Below are 16,614 nucleotides of genomic sequence, written 5' to 3'. Positions count from 1 at the left end.
AAAGTTTTGTTTCTAATTTTGATGGTGATCTACCCTTAGTGGGTCTTTCTATGTTTGTATTTTGATATGCTTTCTGTTGTAGTTTAATTTCCCCTTATTTTCTCTTTCTATACTTTATCTTTTTTCGTCATGAAAGCCAAATTATCCAATCCTGAGATTTGCATCCCCTACTTTTGCGCCGTAAAAGAGCATAATCACGAAACCAAAGTTAAAAACTAATGAATAGTGACATATAAGTTGGGTGAAGTTCTTGCAAATAGGCAATGTGGTACTAAACTAAATAGGAATGTTTTGAAAACCTAAGATGGGCCCAATATACATGGGCCTCTAACAAGAGATTTATCAAAATTTACATAAAACATCCTCAAACTCTGGATTGTATTTTTAAATATAAAAAAAAAAGGGATCATAGCTTTGATGAAGAACCAGAGCTTGCAACATTGGCAAGCACCCGTTTAAGAATTTTTCCTGATGGTGTTTTCGGTATGGAATTTACAAATGCCACTCTTCGAATCTTCTTATATGGTGTCACCTGCATCCACAATCAAATCTTAATTATCTGTCGTCAAAATGAGACTAATTTTAACAACTGTTTTAGCTGATCTAGTTTCGTCAGGAGATCAAGCCATGTTGAGTCTGTAAAATACAAGTTAACATTTACTATTCCATCACTAATAAAAAAAGTTTACTGACATTGGCGATCATCTAACATTTTAATCTCTAATTAAGAACTAATTAAATATGCGTTTATGCAATGTATCCACTAATAATATATGTTTAAACAGTAGAATACATAGAAAATTAAGTAAACAATTGATAATTGATACAAAGAACAAAGGCCATACCAATTCTGCTACGAATTTCATCACATCTGCTTCACTGAGGTTGCTTCCCGGTCGTCTCACCACAAATGCCATCGGAATTTGTCCAGCAAATTCATCTGGATACCTATTTTACATGATAAAAGGCCAAAGTGAAAACATTGCTATTTTTTACTACTTTACACCATCAGAACATTTATAAGTATCAATCCAATACTTCAAGTGCTCATTTTGTCAATTTATTGAATTAATATCTGCCATAAATCATATCTTTTGACAGTTCTTAAGACACTAAAGTTTTCAGGATCCACATTATTACTGATCCATGGCATGCTCTGAACTCAATAAACTAATAAAAATATGGTTCCAGTCCATAATAGGCCGGATCATAAATTAATGAAACTGAAATAAATAGATAACTCTCTAACAAAGTAAAGAAACAAAGATGCAAACATATGAACAAAAGAGGGCCATCGATGCTTACGGAACAACTGCAGCTTCAAGAATATCTGGTGAAGAATTAAGCACTTGTTCCAGCTCCGCGGGTGCTACCTGCGCATCAACATCAATATCGTAACTGATTTAAACACATAGATGAGATGAGCATACATATCAATCTATACCTGGTAAGCCTTGTATTTGATCATTTCCTTTATGCGATCAACAATGTAAAGGAAGCCATCCTCATCAAAATAACAAAGATCACCAGTCTTTAACCAACCCTCAGAATCAAAAGCCTGGGCATTTGCCTCAGGATCACCAATATAACCTGGTAGTAGTTTATTAGATGCAAATCAAAAACATATTATTTACACTCGATTCATAGAAATTTATCCAATGTGGGATTATAGCTAGGTTGTTTTAATAGTAAGTATAGTATGTCATATATATACATATATACATACCTAGCATGATGGTTGGTCCTCGAACGCAAAATTCACCATGTTGGCCAACTGACAAAGCTTCACCAGTGACATGGTCGACAATCTTGGCCTCGAGGTTCGAATTTAAACGGCCAACTGATCTCCGTCGTAGGCATTCCTCTCGGCTAATCATCCTAGATATTAATCCAGCTTCTGTAGCACCATAACCCTGTAAAAAACATTGAACTGATCAGTATCGATCCACAGGCGTTCACGTAAACGCATTTCACTTGCAGTCAGTGCTAACTAAAGTTCACAAAGGTCCAAAATGTAGGAAATCCTGAGTGTCTTTTGGGCCACTTTAGATTCACTTTTAAAATACTGCTTAACTTGGGGTTTTTGGAAGCACTTCTTTAATAAATACTTCCATGAGAGTTATATATAATTGGCTACCAAATTTGTAAGCATTACGATGAGCAAGTAAAGCACTTATTAACTTCTAAACTATAAATTTACTAATAAGGACCCAATATATTTTGATCCCATTGCGTATATATAATCACGCAAGAAAGATGGCACCCTCCCTTGTGACCCCAATTAATATACATACTATTAATATTCATACTGTTAGTACTACTGATATATATACTTTAGTGTAAACTCATTAGTATATATATTAATTAATAGCATATATATAAATAGTATGTATGTAAAAAAAATCATATACATTAATTGCATTATAAATGATAATATTATACTTATACAATGATTTTATTTAATAAATTTCTTAACTCCGCCACCCAAAGATGTGAGAAAAAACTTAATATTGGAAAAAAAAAAAAAAGGTTATATTTTAACAAAAAAATTATAATTTTATGTTTATATATTAGGCCATAGTGGGATTCTATCAAGGGTATTTTGATCATAATAATTTAGCCGAAGTGGTTTATTTCACCCTTAAAAGTGCTTTTTCTAAAAACACCTGCTTTTGAAAACACACCAAAACTGCTTTTTTTTGCTTTTTTAAGTACTTTTGCTTGTCTGAAGAATTGAAACTGAAACCAAACACGTGAAATTTGGACAAGACAGTACTAAACTTATAAAATTAAAAAAAGAGCATTTCTTGATAGGAGAAAATTAAATCTAACTGGGCCCTATTGCAGGTAAGCAAACATATTAGATTTTAGATTTACATCTTAAAACCAAGACCTCTAAAATGCGAAATAAAAGTTTGAAATTAGTCCAAATACAACCTGACTACTTCGTTGTAGGGTTGCATGATTAATCCAGGTTTTAAACACACCCCTAACATCTGACGCTTTTCGCATTTGAAAAAAAAAAACTTTGATGACTTTCATAACTTGTTAGAACCACTTATTATCTATGACTTATTTCCAAAATATATATATACATACTACTAAATTAGATGTATAATCTGCTCCCCAAAGTTTCAATGAATAAGTCTAATTTTTTTTAAATTATATTTAAATTTTTATTTATATTACTTATGATATTAATAATTAGAAAAAATTAATTACACTTATTTATTTATATAATAAATATCTATAAAATCTTGGCCGTTTGGTTCGTGGTAATGTGAAAACATTACCTTTCACATTACCGTCTGTTACGTGGTAATCTTAATCTGAAAAAATTACCACGTTTGGATTGGTGGTGATAGTAATATTGATGGTAATCTGTGATTACAAACTTTGGAAGATTACAAAGAAACTTGGTAATCCCATTACCACTAAAATAAGTGGTTATATTGGATTACTAAGTGGGTGGTAATCTGAAATATTTTTTGGACAAATATACCCCTTTATTTAAAAATAATAATTTTCATACTTTATTTGTTGGATAAAAAAAATTAAATTTAAATAACATTATTTTAGGAATATGGTGATCTTCGAAAATTTATTTTTTTATCCAATAATTTATTTTATTTTAAATTTAAACTTGCATAAAATGGTAGACACAAGGGTAATATAGGAAATTTAAAACATTACCAAGTTGATTACTATATAATATGAGTTTCCAACCAAACATGGTTATCATGAATTACCACAACATTCCTGGGCATATAACATTCCCGATCATTTACTACAGTAATCTCATTACGCGGTAATATATCATTACTGCGAACCAAACGGCCTCTAAGATATACAACAATTTTCATTCTAAAAGTTATTTAATTATATTATTTTCTTTATAGATAATATTGCCATAAAATCCTTCTCAAAATTTTAAAAACTCCGATGCAAAACTAGACAATTTGCCTAGTTAAAATTAGAGTGCGTGCAATAACTCAATTGAAGTGTTCCATAGCATAAGAAAGATTTCATGAGTGCGATGGGTTTTGTTGTTTGATTCTCCTTTTTTTAATTGAAGTGGTTTATCCATTTTCTAAAAAAAAAAAAAGAAATAAAAGATTTCATGTGAGAGTGCAATCTCAGTTTATATATAAATTACACTTTTATATTTCCATTTAGTCCCTGATTCAAAAACATATTTATGTTAATTTCGTTTCAAAAATAATTTTGATAAATTTTAGCACCGAAAATGCCCTTATTAAATAATAATAATAATAATAATAATAATAATAATAATAATAATAATAATAATTTATGCAAAGGGAAGGTACCTGAATAATCTCTACGGCCGGAAACAGCGACTGGAATCTCTCCGCGGCCTCCTGCGAGAGTGGCGCGCCGCCGCAATAAACCCGGCGGAGCGTGGAGAGTTCGAACCTCATCGTATCCTCCAACTGCGTTAACGCCACTACGAGGGTGGGAGCCGTCGACAACTGGGTCACCCTATACTTCGCCGCCACCGCCGCTATCGTCGGCAACAGCGGACCACCGTTCCCCGGGAACACCGTCGTCTCCCCCAACGCCATGGATTTCAGCACCAAAAAGAAACCCATCGAGTGGAACATTGGCGCCGTTACGAGCGTCGTCTCCCTCTCCGACGGACCGAGCACCCGGAACTCCTCCGTCATCGCGATGAATTCCCGGTGCGGCAACGCCGCGGCTTTTACTCTCCCCGTCGTCCCAGACGAGAAGAGTATCGCCGCCGTATCCGATTGCCGGATCTTGATCGGATCGGATAAATGGGAGCCGGAGCCGGATTCGAGGAAGGATCGGAAGAGGGGGGAGTCGATGAGGATGGGGGTGACGTGGAGGGGGAGCTTGGAGGAATATGATGACGTGGTGAAGAAATGGGTGGGGCCGGCGAGGTCGATCAGGCGGGAGAGCTCCGATGGCGTGCCGGCGGGGTTGGCCGGAGTGATGATAGCGCCGAGGGAGAGGAGAGAGAGGTAGAGGATGGGGATCTCGAGGCAGGATGGGGAGAGGATGAATGCCACGTGGCCTTTGGAGATGCCGAGATGGGAGTGGAGAGTGGAAGCAAGAGAGTGGATCTGGGAAACGAGATCGGGATACGAGAGGGAAACGCCGGTGGAGCCGTCGATAAGGGCGGGGTAAGAGGGAAACGGATTTGGGAGAAGGGAAACGGCGTAAGAGGTGAAGGAAAGGGGTTGGGAAACGGGTGGGAGGGGGACGGGGGGACGAAGACTGTGAAAGGTTTTGGTGGCCGGGGAATAGCCGGAGCGGGGGTTGATGGACGGTGGAGGATGGGCCATCGGATGGAGCGCGAGACTCGAGGCAGATAGACCAGATGGAATGGAGTTGGTGGGTCGACACTGCTGTTGCTCTTTCTTTTATATCACTTGCGTTAACAGCATGCACACACAAGGAAACACTATAAAATAATTAAAAGAAAATTTCAAAATAAAAAACTAGAAATTAGTACAGCAAGGAATAAGTGGAGAATTTTAGTAGTATTTTTTTAATTATTTAACTATGTTTGGTTCGAATGCAATGATTAGTTCTTAAATCAGAAAAGCAATGAATTAAAAATTTAAAAAAAAAAAAAAGTAGAACCATATATGATGGGTAAACTTTTTGATAGGGCATCAAATTATACCTCTATGTTATTTTGAGGTCTAAACTTTAATTTGAATCAAAATAATTGCCTAACTTCAATATTGTTGTTTTATTTTAAGATTATCCAACATATCCAGCTTATTTTTTATAATGTGATATCAAAAATTCTATCAGCAGATGAGATAAAATTGTTAGATAACGAGGCATATATATGATGACCGAGAATTTTCGATATGTACATCATTAAAAAAATTGAGCAAAATCTTCCAATAAACCACTTAGTATAACAAAATTAAAACTAGATAATCATTTTGATTCAAATTCAAAAAAAATTTACCCCATATATGTTGTAGTTTAGTGATTTTGACATTATGTATAAGAAAAAATGGACTCAAAGGTCTTTGGTAAGTTTTAAACCAATGTTTTAAAAACTGGACCGGTTGCCAACCCGATTAGGCAACCGGTTTATGGTCCAACCGGTTGTACATGCCAATTCAACCCGATTTAATGTTTTTCAAATAAATAAATTTTTTAAATTAAAAAAATTTAAAAAAATAAGTAAATAATTAATTTAAAAAATAAGAAAAAATTAAAAAAAAACCAACAAAATTACATATTGCAAATGTCAACTCTACATAAAATTGAATTTTTCAAAGTACAAATATACCAGGATACAACCATACAACAAATATTCAAAAATAAAGAATTAAATAAAATATAAGTATACAACAACAACAACAATAACAACAACAACAAACAATATAAAATGAGAAATGAAATAAAATACAAGTATATAATATCTTACTTTTTGATTTTGGGACCGGGTTTAACTTTAAAAATTAAAAATAAATAAATCAACTATCTAAACCAGTCCAATCAGTTCATCGGTTGAACTAGTTGAACATACCGATCCGGTTACTTGTTGTTTAGTGTGACTAATCGGACCCGTTTATCAGCTGATTCTCGGTTGAACTGATTAAACCGGCCAGTCTTATCTGATTTTTAAAACATTGTTTTCAACCCTGTCCCCGCAAAGTTCCATGAACAAGAAATTTCTATTTATGCTTAGTTTGTTGAATTTGTTATTTTTATCTTTATTAGTTCCTCGTGATTCCCCTCGAATTTGTCTGAGGTAATCATAGATAAGGCAGACCGTAGTGGCGAGGGGAGATAGGAGTACCGTGTGAAATAAATAAATAAATAATAATAAAAAGTAATTTCATGAAAAAAAAATATTAATTTTTTTTTTAAATACGAGGGACTAGATGATGATATGCTAATTTGGGAGAGTGTATAAAATTAGTTGACTATTCCAAAGGATTAGATGTCCTCATGTGATTTTATTTTATTTTTTTAAAATGAATAAATCACATGCATTAAAAAAAAAAAAATTACTCCTCAAGTTACTTCTCATGTGATTTTAAATGGGATTGTCAGTTCTTTTATATATATATATATATATATATATATATATATAAAAATTTATTATATATATATATATAAATTTATTGCTGCTAATGCTCTCTCTTCACTCTTATATTTGTCTTTCTGATTTTATATTTTTTTCTCTCCTACTTGTCTTCTTTGACATATATATGTATGTGCAAATATCAACTACTTCAAATCATTTATTTTGGTGAACAGTAATGATAAAGCACAGTACAAAAGGGGATGCACTTTAAGCAAACATCAACATTATAACAATAACTTAGTCAATCACAGTTATTGGAGTTGATTTACATATTTTATAAAATTTTTATAAATCCAACGGTTACCCGTTTTTAAATCCAATACAAGATCAACCACTGTTTAGATTTACTATTGTCCATTGTATCTCTTTATTCTTGTATGTCTCTCTCTTCTTTTTTTCTTCTCTTACTCTTGCCTTCCATGATGTATCGAGATATATATATGGTTAGTGACCATTTGTCATCAAATTGATTTAATGTTTAATAGAGTGTTATTTTTATTTTATAGATATAAGTGTGTTTTTGAATATTTAAAAATCAAAATAATTATACAGTTCATATATAGACAAAGAAGAGATGAACAAATAGGAGAATTAAATCATCGGTTGAATGATCTCATGGAAAAAGAATATTTGATTGTTTGTGGATCATGCAATTAGCAGTAATTTAATCATTGGTTGAGTGATCTCAAGAGAAAAATATTTGATTATTGGTAAATCATCCGTTTACTTTTAAGATAAATTAATTAAAAGTTCTTAAATACTTTTATTCCAATTTTTTTTTTATATTCCATATACTGTTCCTGATAGAATATTAGTGTCATTTAAAAATAATAATAAAAAACTCTATTTTTTTAAGAATAACTCGAGTTGCCTACTTCAGCACCACAAGTGACAAAGCAACAGCCCCTTCCAAAAAAAAGCAAGGGCAAGTAAATATTTTTTTTTTTTATTTGAAAAATTAAAACTTCAAAAATAAATTTCTTTTGAGGACTATAGGTGAATTGTCACTTTCCTCTCTATGCTATCAATTATTCTATATTACAAAATCATTATATCTCCCTATAAGAGGGCAAATTTTTTTTTTCTTAAGTACAGAAAAAACATTCAGAAATTGAAAGAGATTGAACAACCACCTTAATTTTGTTTTATTCAAATTTAATGATCTTTTTCTTAACTCAGCATATGTATATATATGGCATTATTACTAAATTGATATGAATTTTAGCAAGTGAAATAAAGTATCTCAATAGCAAAGAGAAGAAAACTTTTTACTCTATTTGTGCAATTTACTAATTATAACAATGAAATCATATAAATATATTCATGTCAAGCCACATATCTTAATCGATATATGTATATATATGTGTGCGTTATAATTAATGCACACTTGGCTCTTTCAGCTTATTACCAATATAAAGGAACTCATCTTCATCAAAGTAACATATATATATATATATATATACATATCACTGGTCTTTAACTATCTTTCAGATCAGTCAGAGATTACAATATTGGCCTCGGAATCACCAACTTAACCTGATAACAAATTAAACTCATATTGAATAATTTAGTGATTTTAATATAAATATACACATATATATACACTGCCAATGCCCGGTGCTGACACTTAATTTTTCAGCCTTTTCATTTGAGATATAACTCCGGTCTTTGTGGAGCTAGTCATAAACCTAGAGAAGCATTTTAGGATGATATATATATATTTTTTAGACAAACCAATCATCTCAACTTATATTATAAAAAATAAGTTCGATGTATAATTAACTTGGCAAAGAGAAAGAGCTATCATCTATAATGATGATAAATACTTTTGCAAGTATATATATATATATATATATATATAGCTTAAGTTTCATAAGTTTAAAAATAAAAACATTCATATACAAGGTTTAACAACTGGAGGGAGTTCTTCAAGCACTATAACTTTTTAAAACTTTTGTCATGTATGTGAATCTCTGTGCACTATTGGTAGCCTTTGCTTCTCTTCAAACATAGAAATTGACACATAATTCCTAGAAGACAAACACATAATCGAGCTATCATCACATGACACTTGTGATGCTTTCATAGTTTAAACTATCAAAGCATCACAAGTGTCATGTTAAGAATAAAAATGTGATCTTGGTGTAAAATAAATTAAAATTTTATAATTTTTATTGTGTATTATTTGAAGAGGTAATGTAATATTTGCAGTAGGATTTTTTTTTTAAATGGGTGATGTTGCGACATCAGCCATGAATTAATTCTTCCAATAATGAGGATTCTAATCCTCACCACCCCGCACGTCACATGAAAAATTTATTTTAGTGCACTAACCACTTAAACCATATGGCTTTGGCTACATAAGAAATTCTCATTACAACCTGATTTATTAAAAAATAATAACTTTTTAAATATTTTAGAAAAACAAAATTGGAAACTATAATTACTTTTCTAAAAAAAAATTGGCTCTTCTTCAAATTAGTCAGTGTTTAATTCACATTTCTCTCTTTTATATATATATATATATCATTTTTCTATGTAAAATAAAATGTGCAGAAATAACTTGATAATGAATAACTTTTGAAATTCAAAAGTGTCTTTTTTTTTTTTTTTTGGGAAAAATCCATATATGAGCAATCTCAAATTACATAAAAATAAGACTTGCAGCCAAAGTCTGAATATTTATTTATTTATTTATTTATTTATTATTTAAAAGAAGCTCAAAGATCATAACTTTGATGTAGAACTGGAGAAAAAACGATTGGCAAGATCTCTTCTCATAATTTTCCCTGACGGTGTTTTTGGTATGGAATTTATAAATGCCACTCTTCTTATCTTCTTATATGGTGCCACCTGCATCACCAATCAAATCTTCATAATAATCATCTCCGATTTTTCTTCAAATTTGTTAATCTATAATTAGCAACTAAGTATACCTTGATGCCATTTTCAATGCTTCATAAACATTTTTAATTATTTAACTAATCTACATAAATATATAAATATATATATATATATATATATATATATAGTTCTGAGAACAAATTAATGCCAAGCATACCAATTGTGCAGTAAATTTGATAACATCTTCTCCACTGAGCTTGCTTCCAGGTTTTCTTACCACAAATGCCATTGGTATTTGTCCAGCAATTTCATCAGGACATGGAACAACTGCAGCCTCAACAACATCTGGTAAAGAATGAAGAACTTGTTCCAGTTCTGCCGGTGCAACCTGGAGTAGTTAACAACATCAAAAATCTTGGTTAATGATTTAATTAAACACATACATGCATGAATATGCACTAATGCACCTATTGTATGTATGTATGTATATATATATATACCTGATAAGCCTTGTATTTAATCATCTCTTTCAGTCTATCAACAATATAGAGGAAGCCATCTTCATCAAAGTAACATAGATCACCGGTTTTTAACCACCCTTCTGAGTCAAAAGTGACGGCATTCGCCTCAGGATCACCAATGTAACCTATTTAACAAACAATTTGTAACATTTTTAATTACTATGCCAGTTTGGCAAGCTTGAAGCTTTAAAACATACAATAAAACTACGTGCACCTTCTTGTATGAATATATAGTATATTATTTATTTATTAAGGTTTTTTACTCAATAATAAGCTAGTACTATGTATATGATAATGGGGATGAGTCACCACTAATAAATATATTTTTATTATTACAACCTCTTAGATGGACTTAAAGAGTGTTAACTGTTCAGTTATCACTAGGGTGATAACCACTGCTATATATATCTCATATTCGTTAAAGTAATTAAAAAAAATTTAAATATGTTGAGAAGTAAAACAATATATCAAACAAACTCAATCATTATAATTTTTGGAGAAAGGCGACAAGCACCAAAACCCAGGGATAGGACATGAGGTTCGATCTCAGGTCCTCCCCGAAACGAACGTCATACGCAAGTGATCCAATACCAATTGACCCAAAGGTCATTGGTTTATAACCTTTTCTATGCTATCAAACCGATGATAATCATCGTTGGAAATATAGTACTGCATCGGTTGTGTAATAGAATTAGTAATGGGTTTATATATAGAGTATAGAGGTTGAGCCACTAAAGTCCTGAGACTTTTTCGTGTAAGACCCTAAGCTCTATATAAAAGCTCATATAGAGCCCCTATCTGCACCAAAAATATAAAATCTAACATGGTATCAGAGCTTCAGGGAAAAAAATTGATTCGATAAAAAAAGACAGAGTTATAGTGGGACCCAGTAAAAAGACTCCGAGGTTCCGGAAGGAACACAAGTCGAGTTAAAATAGAGCCCTCCGAGACACAAGTAGTGTACTAAGTCCCCAGTAAATGACACTGTGGAGTACAGTCCGTGCAAGTTCGACCGCAGATTGAACTTGAGGGAGGTGTTGGAAATATAAGTCTACATCGGTTGTGTAATAGAATTGTAATGGGTTTATATATAGGTATAGAGGTTGAGCCACTAAGTCTTGAGACTTTTGGTGTAAAAACCCCTAGCTTCATATAAAAGCTCATATAGAGTGCATCTGTATCTAAAAAATATAAAAATCTAACAAATACAAAGTCAAGATAAAATTTACAAACAATAATAATAGGAAACTCAAAAATTATTTTATCTAATAATGATTATGTATGTAAACTCTAATTACGTAAACATAAATTATTGTAATACATTAAAATACTAATTAAATATATTTCCATAATATTAAGAAACGATGTTACCTGTATATGTGTTAATTTTATGTGTGTGTGTATGCATGTATATATGCGTTATATATACCTAACATGATTGTTGGTCCTCGAACCCATAACTCGCCATGTTGGCCGAGTGACAAGGGGTGACCAGTAACATGGTCCACTATCTTAGCCTCCATGTTCGCATTTAGACGACCAACTGATCTCCAATGTTTGCATTCCTCCGGCCCAATCATCCTAGATACTAGTCCAGCTTCTGTGGCACCATAACCCTATCATAAAGTCACAAAATTACAACTATTTTGGTTTTTATTTGACTGGGTAGAATAAGAATGGAAATGAAAATATGAATGAAATAATGAGGATTGTAATACAACATAACAATACTTTAGCCGAAATGAAAAATAAAATATATTTTTAATGCAAAGTAAATTATATTTATGTATAAAATAATAAATTATATTTAATGATAAATATTTGTATTTATAAAATATTTTAAATATCATTATTTATTTTAATTACTATAATTAATTATTTAAACTAATAATTTTTATAATTAAATCTAAACCTTGAAAAAGTCATTTCATGTCATTCCCTCTTATATTTTCTAATGGATGACTCAATCCAAGATAATGGATGCATGACTCAATCCAAACACTAGTTTATTTTAATTGACAATGATAAACTATATTAATCATTTCACTAAATAGTTCAATAAAATTATTTAAAAAAATTAAATAAATCACTAATTCTTCAAAATCAACCAAAAACAATAAAACACAATAACACAACAAGAAACTGAAGAAAAAATGTAAGTCACCAGAAGTGAAGCACCGCAAAAGAAAAGAAATAAAAAACAACTAGAACAAGAAATGAGAGAAGGGGAAGCATCATCTAAACTCTGAATGATGCGCCCCTGATTGTGTGAGCTCAAATCAGATTGGCGTGGGTGAGGTCATTTGGTTCACTTGTCGGAGCTGGCTGACCTATATGGACCATTAACTATTATACATTACTTTTTTTATATAAAAGTGGATAAGTCACTACTTTATTGAAAATAAAAAAGAGTCAAATGAGAAAACAAAAGTTGAAACCATTGACCGAATACAGAGTCTCTCACTAGAGGTGAAGCATTCTTAAGGAAAAAGCAAATATAGATGAAAAGAAAAAAAGAGAAAAACAGAAAAACTGACAAAGTCCATCGTCCATAACACAAATTTGCCTAATTTGAAACGTAAAGTAGCCTACTCTAGAGTATATGGACCATTAACTATTATTATTTAGATCTAGATGATATAAAAATAGAAATAATGTATTAAATCTGTATTGCCTTTCTATTGTTTTTTAATATAAATTTTTTTTGTTTGCATAAACTATTGTTCATTTATTTTATTTAAAAAAGGGTTCAGTAAAATTTGGACCTAAGTACTGTGTTTAGTTTGAAAGGTTTTTTTATTATTAACTTTTCCTTTAATAAAAGTTGCAAGACTTAATATCTTCAATTTTTAGTGCCAAAAAGCAAACTTAAATATAATTTTTTCATTACATTTTTTTTACAATTTTTTTTATTTTTTTTTTTAAATGGATAAATCATAATTATTAAATTTGTTACAAAATTTCGTAACAAACTTATTATTATTATTAGGGTAAATTACCTAGTTGGTCACTAAAGTATTGCCCAATTCCTATTTGGGTCACTAAACTAAAAAAAATTCTATTTGGATAACTTAACTAAATAAATCATTCCAATCAAGTCACTATCACAAACGGTGTTAACGGAAGACTGAGTTGGCTTGCCACCTTACAATTGGCCTCACCTCGTCAGCAACACCCGTGCACTGTTCATCTCTCACCATTCCCCTCTTACATCCAAACAACTCTTTCATCTCCTTCTAAACTCCTCTCTTTCTCTTCTTCTTTCTCTTCTCCATCTCTTTCTTCATCTTTTCAACCTTCATCTCCTTGTCCTCTTCTTCCTCCATTATCATCTTCTTCTTCCTCTCCTTCTGACTTCTACTTAGCTCATCTCCATTAATGAGCATCTCCCTTATATTCATCTACCCAATAAGCAACATTTGAGCTACAAACCTCATTGGCATTTGATTCAATCTCACTGCTTGCAATGAAATAAGCATATATTCTCTTAATGCACTCTATGTCATGGGTTAAAAGATCTTCAATGGAGACTTCAGTGAACTGTATGGCTATCATGGACTCAAGCCCATGAATGCATGATTATTTGCATGCACATCAATGGCGGCACATAGAATTTGAAGGCGATTTGATGCATGCATTGATCCTCTCTTTTTTGGTATTAACCCGCAATTGATTCAATGATCTTCTTGTTTTTGCTTCACAATTTGAAGGAGCTTGTTTTTTGAATTTAAATTGCTAATGAGGTTTGTAGCTCAAGTGTTGTTTATTGGGCAGATGGGGATAAGGGAGGTGCTCATTAGTGGAGATGAGCTGGGTAGTAGTGAGAAAGAAAGGAAGCAGAAGATGATGATAATGGAGGAGGAGGAAAAGGAGGAAAATGAGGGAGATGAAGGTTGAAAAGATGAAGAAGGAGATGGAGAAGATAAAGAAGAAGAGAAAGAGAGGAGTTTAGAAGGAGATAAAGGAGTTATTTGGATATAAGAGGGGAATGGTGAGAGAGGAACAGTGCGCTGGTGTTGCTGACAAGGCGAGGCCAATGGTGAGGTGGCAAGCCAAGTCAACCTTATGTTAACACCGGTGATAGTGACTTGATTGGAATGATTTATTAAGTTAAGTGACCCAAATAGAATTTTTTTTAATCCAGTGTCTCAAATAGAAATTGACGCATAGTTTAGTGACCATTTGAGTCATTTACCCTTATTATTATTATTATTATTATTATTATTATTATTATTAGTAGTAGTAGCAGTAGTAGAAGAAATGGAAAAAAAAAAAATTGAGATACCTGAGCTATCTCGACGGAAGGGAAGAGCGCCTGAAATCTCTCTGCGGCGTCACAGACGAGCGGCGCTCCGCCGCAGCAAACCTGCCGGAGCGCCGATAGGTCGAACTTCACCGTATCCTCCGACTGCGTTAGGGCTACAACGATGGTCGGCGCCGCTGATATCCTGGTCACCTTATACTTCGCCGCTATCTCTAACATCTTCTCCACCGGCGCACTCCCCATCAACACCGTCGTCTCCACAAGCGCCACCCCTTTCAACGCCATCAAGAACCCCATCGAGTGAAACATAGGCGCCGTTAGGAGCATCGTCTCCGTCTCCGATGAACGGAGGGCATGGAACTCCGCCGTATTGGCGATGAATTCACGATGCGGAATCGCTGCGGCTTTTAATCTCCCGGTGGTTCCCGATGAGAAGAGTATCGCCGCCGGATCTGATTGCCGGATCTCGATCGGATCGGATAATTGGGACCCGGAGCCGGATTCGAGGAAGGATCGGAAGAGGGGGGAGTCGATGAGGACGGGGGTGACGTGGTGGGGGAGCATGGAGGAGGATGATGACGTGGCGAAGAAGTGGGTGGGGCCGGCGAGGTCGATCAGGCGGGAGAGCTCCGATGGCGTGGTGGCGGGGTTGGCCGGAGTGACAATAGCGCCGAGAGAGAGGAGAGAGAGGTAGAGGATGGGGATCTCGAGGCAAGATGTGGAGAGGATGAATGCCACGTGGCCTTTGGAGATGCCGAGATGGGAGTGTAGAGAGGAAGCAAGAGAGTGGATCTGGGAAACGAGATCGGGATACGAGAGGGAAAGGCCGGTAGAAGCGTTTATGAAGGCGGGATGGGAAGGGAAACGATCAGGGAGGAGGGAAACGAGGTAGGATGTGAAGGAGAGGGGAAGGGAAACGGGTGGGAGGGGGACGGTGGGACGAAGGCTGTGAAAGGTTTTGGTGGCCGGAGAGTAGCCGGAGCGGGGGTTGATCAACGGTGGAGAATGGGCCATCGGGGTTGAAGACGAGATTCGAGGCAGAGAGAAAGAGAAAATAGATGTAATGGAGATCGTGTATGCTTCTCTTCTTCTCTTGTAGATGTATATATATTACATAGACGCAGGATTCATGCAGGCACTTTAATATGTTATAGTGAATGCCTTAAGACGCATTGATTCATGCATAAACATGCACGCAGCCGATCTGTTGAAATGAAATTGATTATTATTTTTATTATTATTATTATGATTATGATATTAATTATATTGGATGCATGTTATTTTATTAATTCGAATGGAACATGCCACAATGATATTCTGTTCAACCCATAACCATGTGATTAGAGTTGTGGACCTTGGATAGATTGACGTGTCAATGATATTATGATATTTTATTTAAATATTGTTTTTTGATTTGATAAGTTCAACCTTCAATCTTACTCCAAAAGTAAACAATAATCTGATTAGAAAAAGAGAGTGTTTTACACGTTGAGCTTTTTAATGTGATGAGTTCTTTCACTTGAAAAATTATTGTATATAATAACCCACTCTATTTTTTCAAATATTCTGACATATTTATTTCTATTGATATATCATATCTTTCATATTATTTAATAAATATTTTTTTATAATTTAGTTATGTGCTTGTATATTTTTAATCATGTAAATCTGCTAGAATATTTTCAATTATTTTCTTAGATAAAGATAACTATATAAATAGCTTTGTAACATTTTTATTGATGTGCAATACAAAATATAAGTTTGAGCTTTTTCAATATCTTTTGTTGACCCTCTAAACAAAGTTATGAGATATGAAAATTAATTATTGTCCTTAAAAATTTGCTATAATGCTAAGTAGAATTTTGATTAAGAAAAATAATAAA

The 16,614-nt window shown here is 33.2% G+C and overlaps 2 protein-coding genes across 2 annotated transcripts; both read right to left on the bottom strand.

The window, feature by feature from the left end:
• Positions 1 to 406: 406 nt before the first annotated feature.
• On the bottom strand, positions 407 to 5,327 carry LOC120261439 (4-coumarate--CoA ligase-like 7). The gene is made up of 6 exons (XM_039269328.1): positions 4,329 to 5,327; positions 1,727 to 1,913; positions 1,445 to 1,590; positions 1,306 to 1,373; positions 846 to 948; positions 407 to 532 (listed from the first exon to the last, which is right to left on the bottom strand). Exons 1-6 carry the CDS (start codon positions 5,325 to 5,327, stop codon positions 407 to 409), a joined length of 1,629 nt encoding a protein of 542 aa, XP_039125262.1.
• A 4,502-nt stretch (positions 5,328 to 9,829) lies between these two features.
• Positions 9,830 to 15,745, bottom strand: LOC120261434 (4-coumarate--CoA ligase-like 7). The gene is made up of 5 exons (XM_039269321.1): positions 14,753 to 15,745; positions 11,897 to 12,083; positions 10,447 to 10,592; positions 10,164 to 10,334; positions 9,830 to 9,955 (listed from the first exon to the last, which is right to left on the bottom strand). The coding sequence occupies exons 1-5, from the start codon at positions 15,743 to 15,745 to the stop codon at positions 9,830 to 9,832; spliced, it is 1,623 nt and encodes a 540-aa protein (XP_039125255.1).
• Positions 15,746 to 16,614: the final 869 nt, after the last annotated feature.

Source organism: Dioscorea cayenensis, chromosome 5, assembly GCF_009730915.1.
Source record: "Dioscorea cayenensis subsp. rotundata cultivar TDr96_F1 chromosome 5, TDr96_F1_v2_PseudoChromosome.rev07_lg8_w22 25.fasta, whole genome shotgun sequence".
NCBI classification, from domain to species: domain Eukaryota; kingdom Viridiplantae; phylum Streptophyta; class Magnoliopsida; order Dioscoreales; family Dioscoreaceae; genus Dioscorea; species Dioscorea cayenensis.
This window is presented reverse-complemented; position numbering and strand designations above follow the sequence as displayed.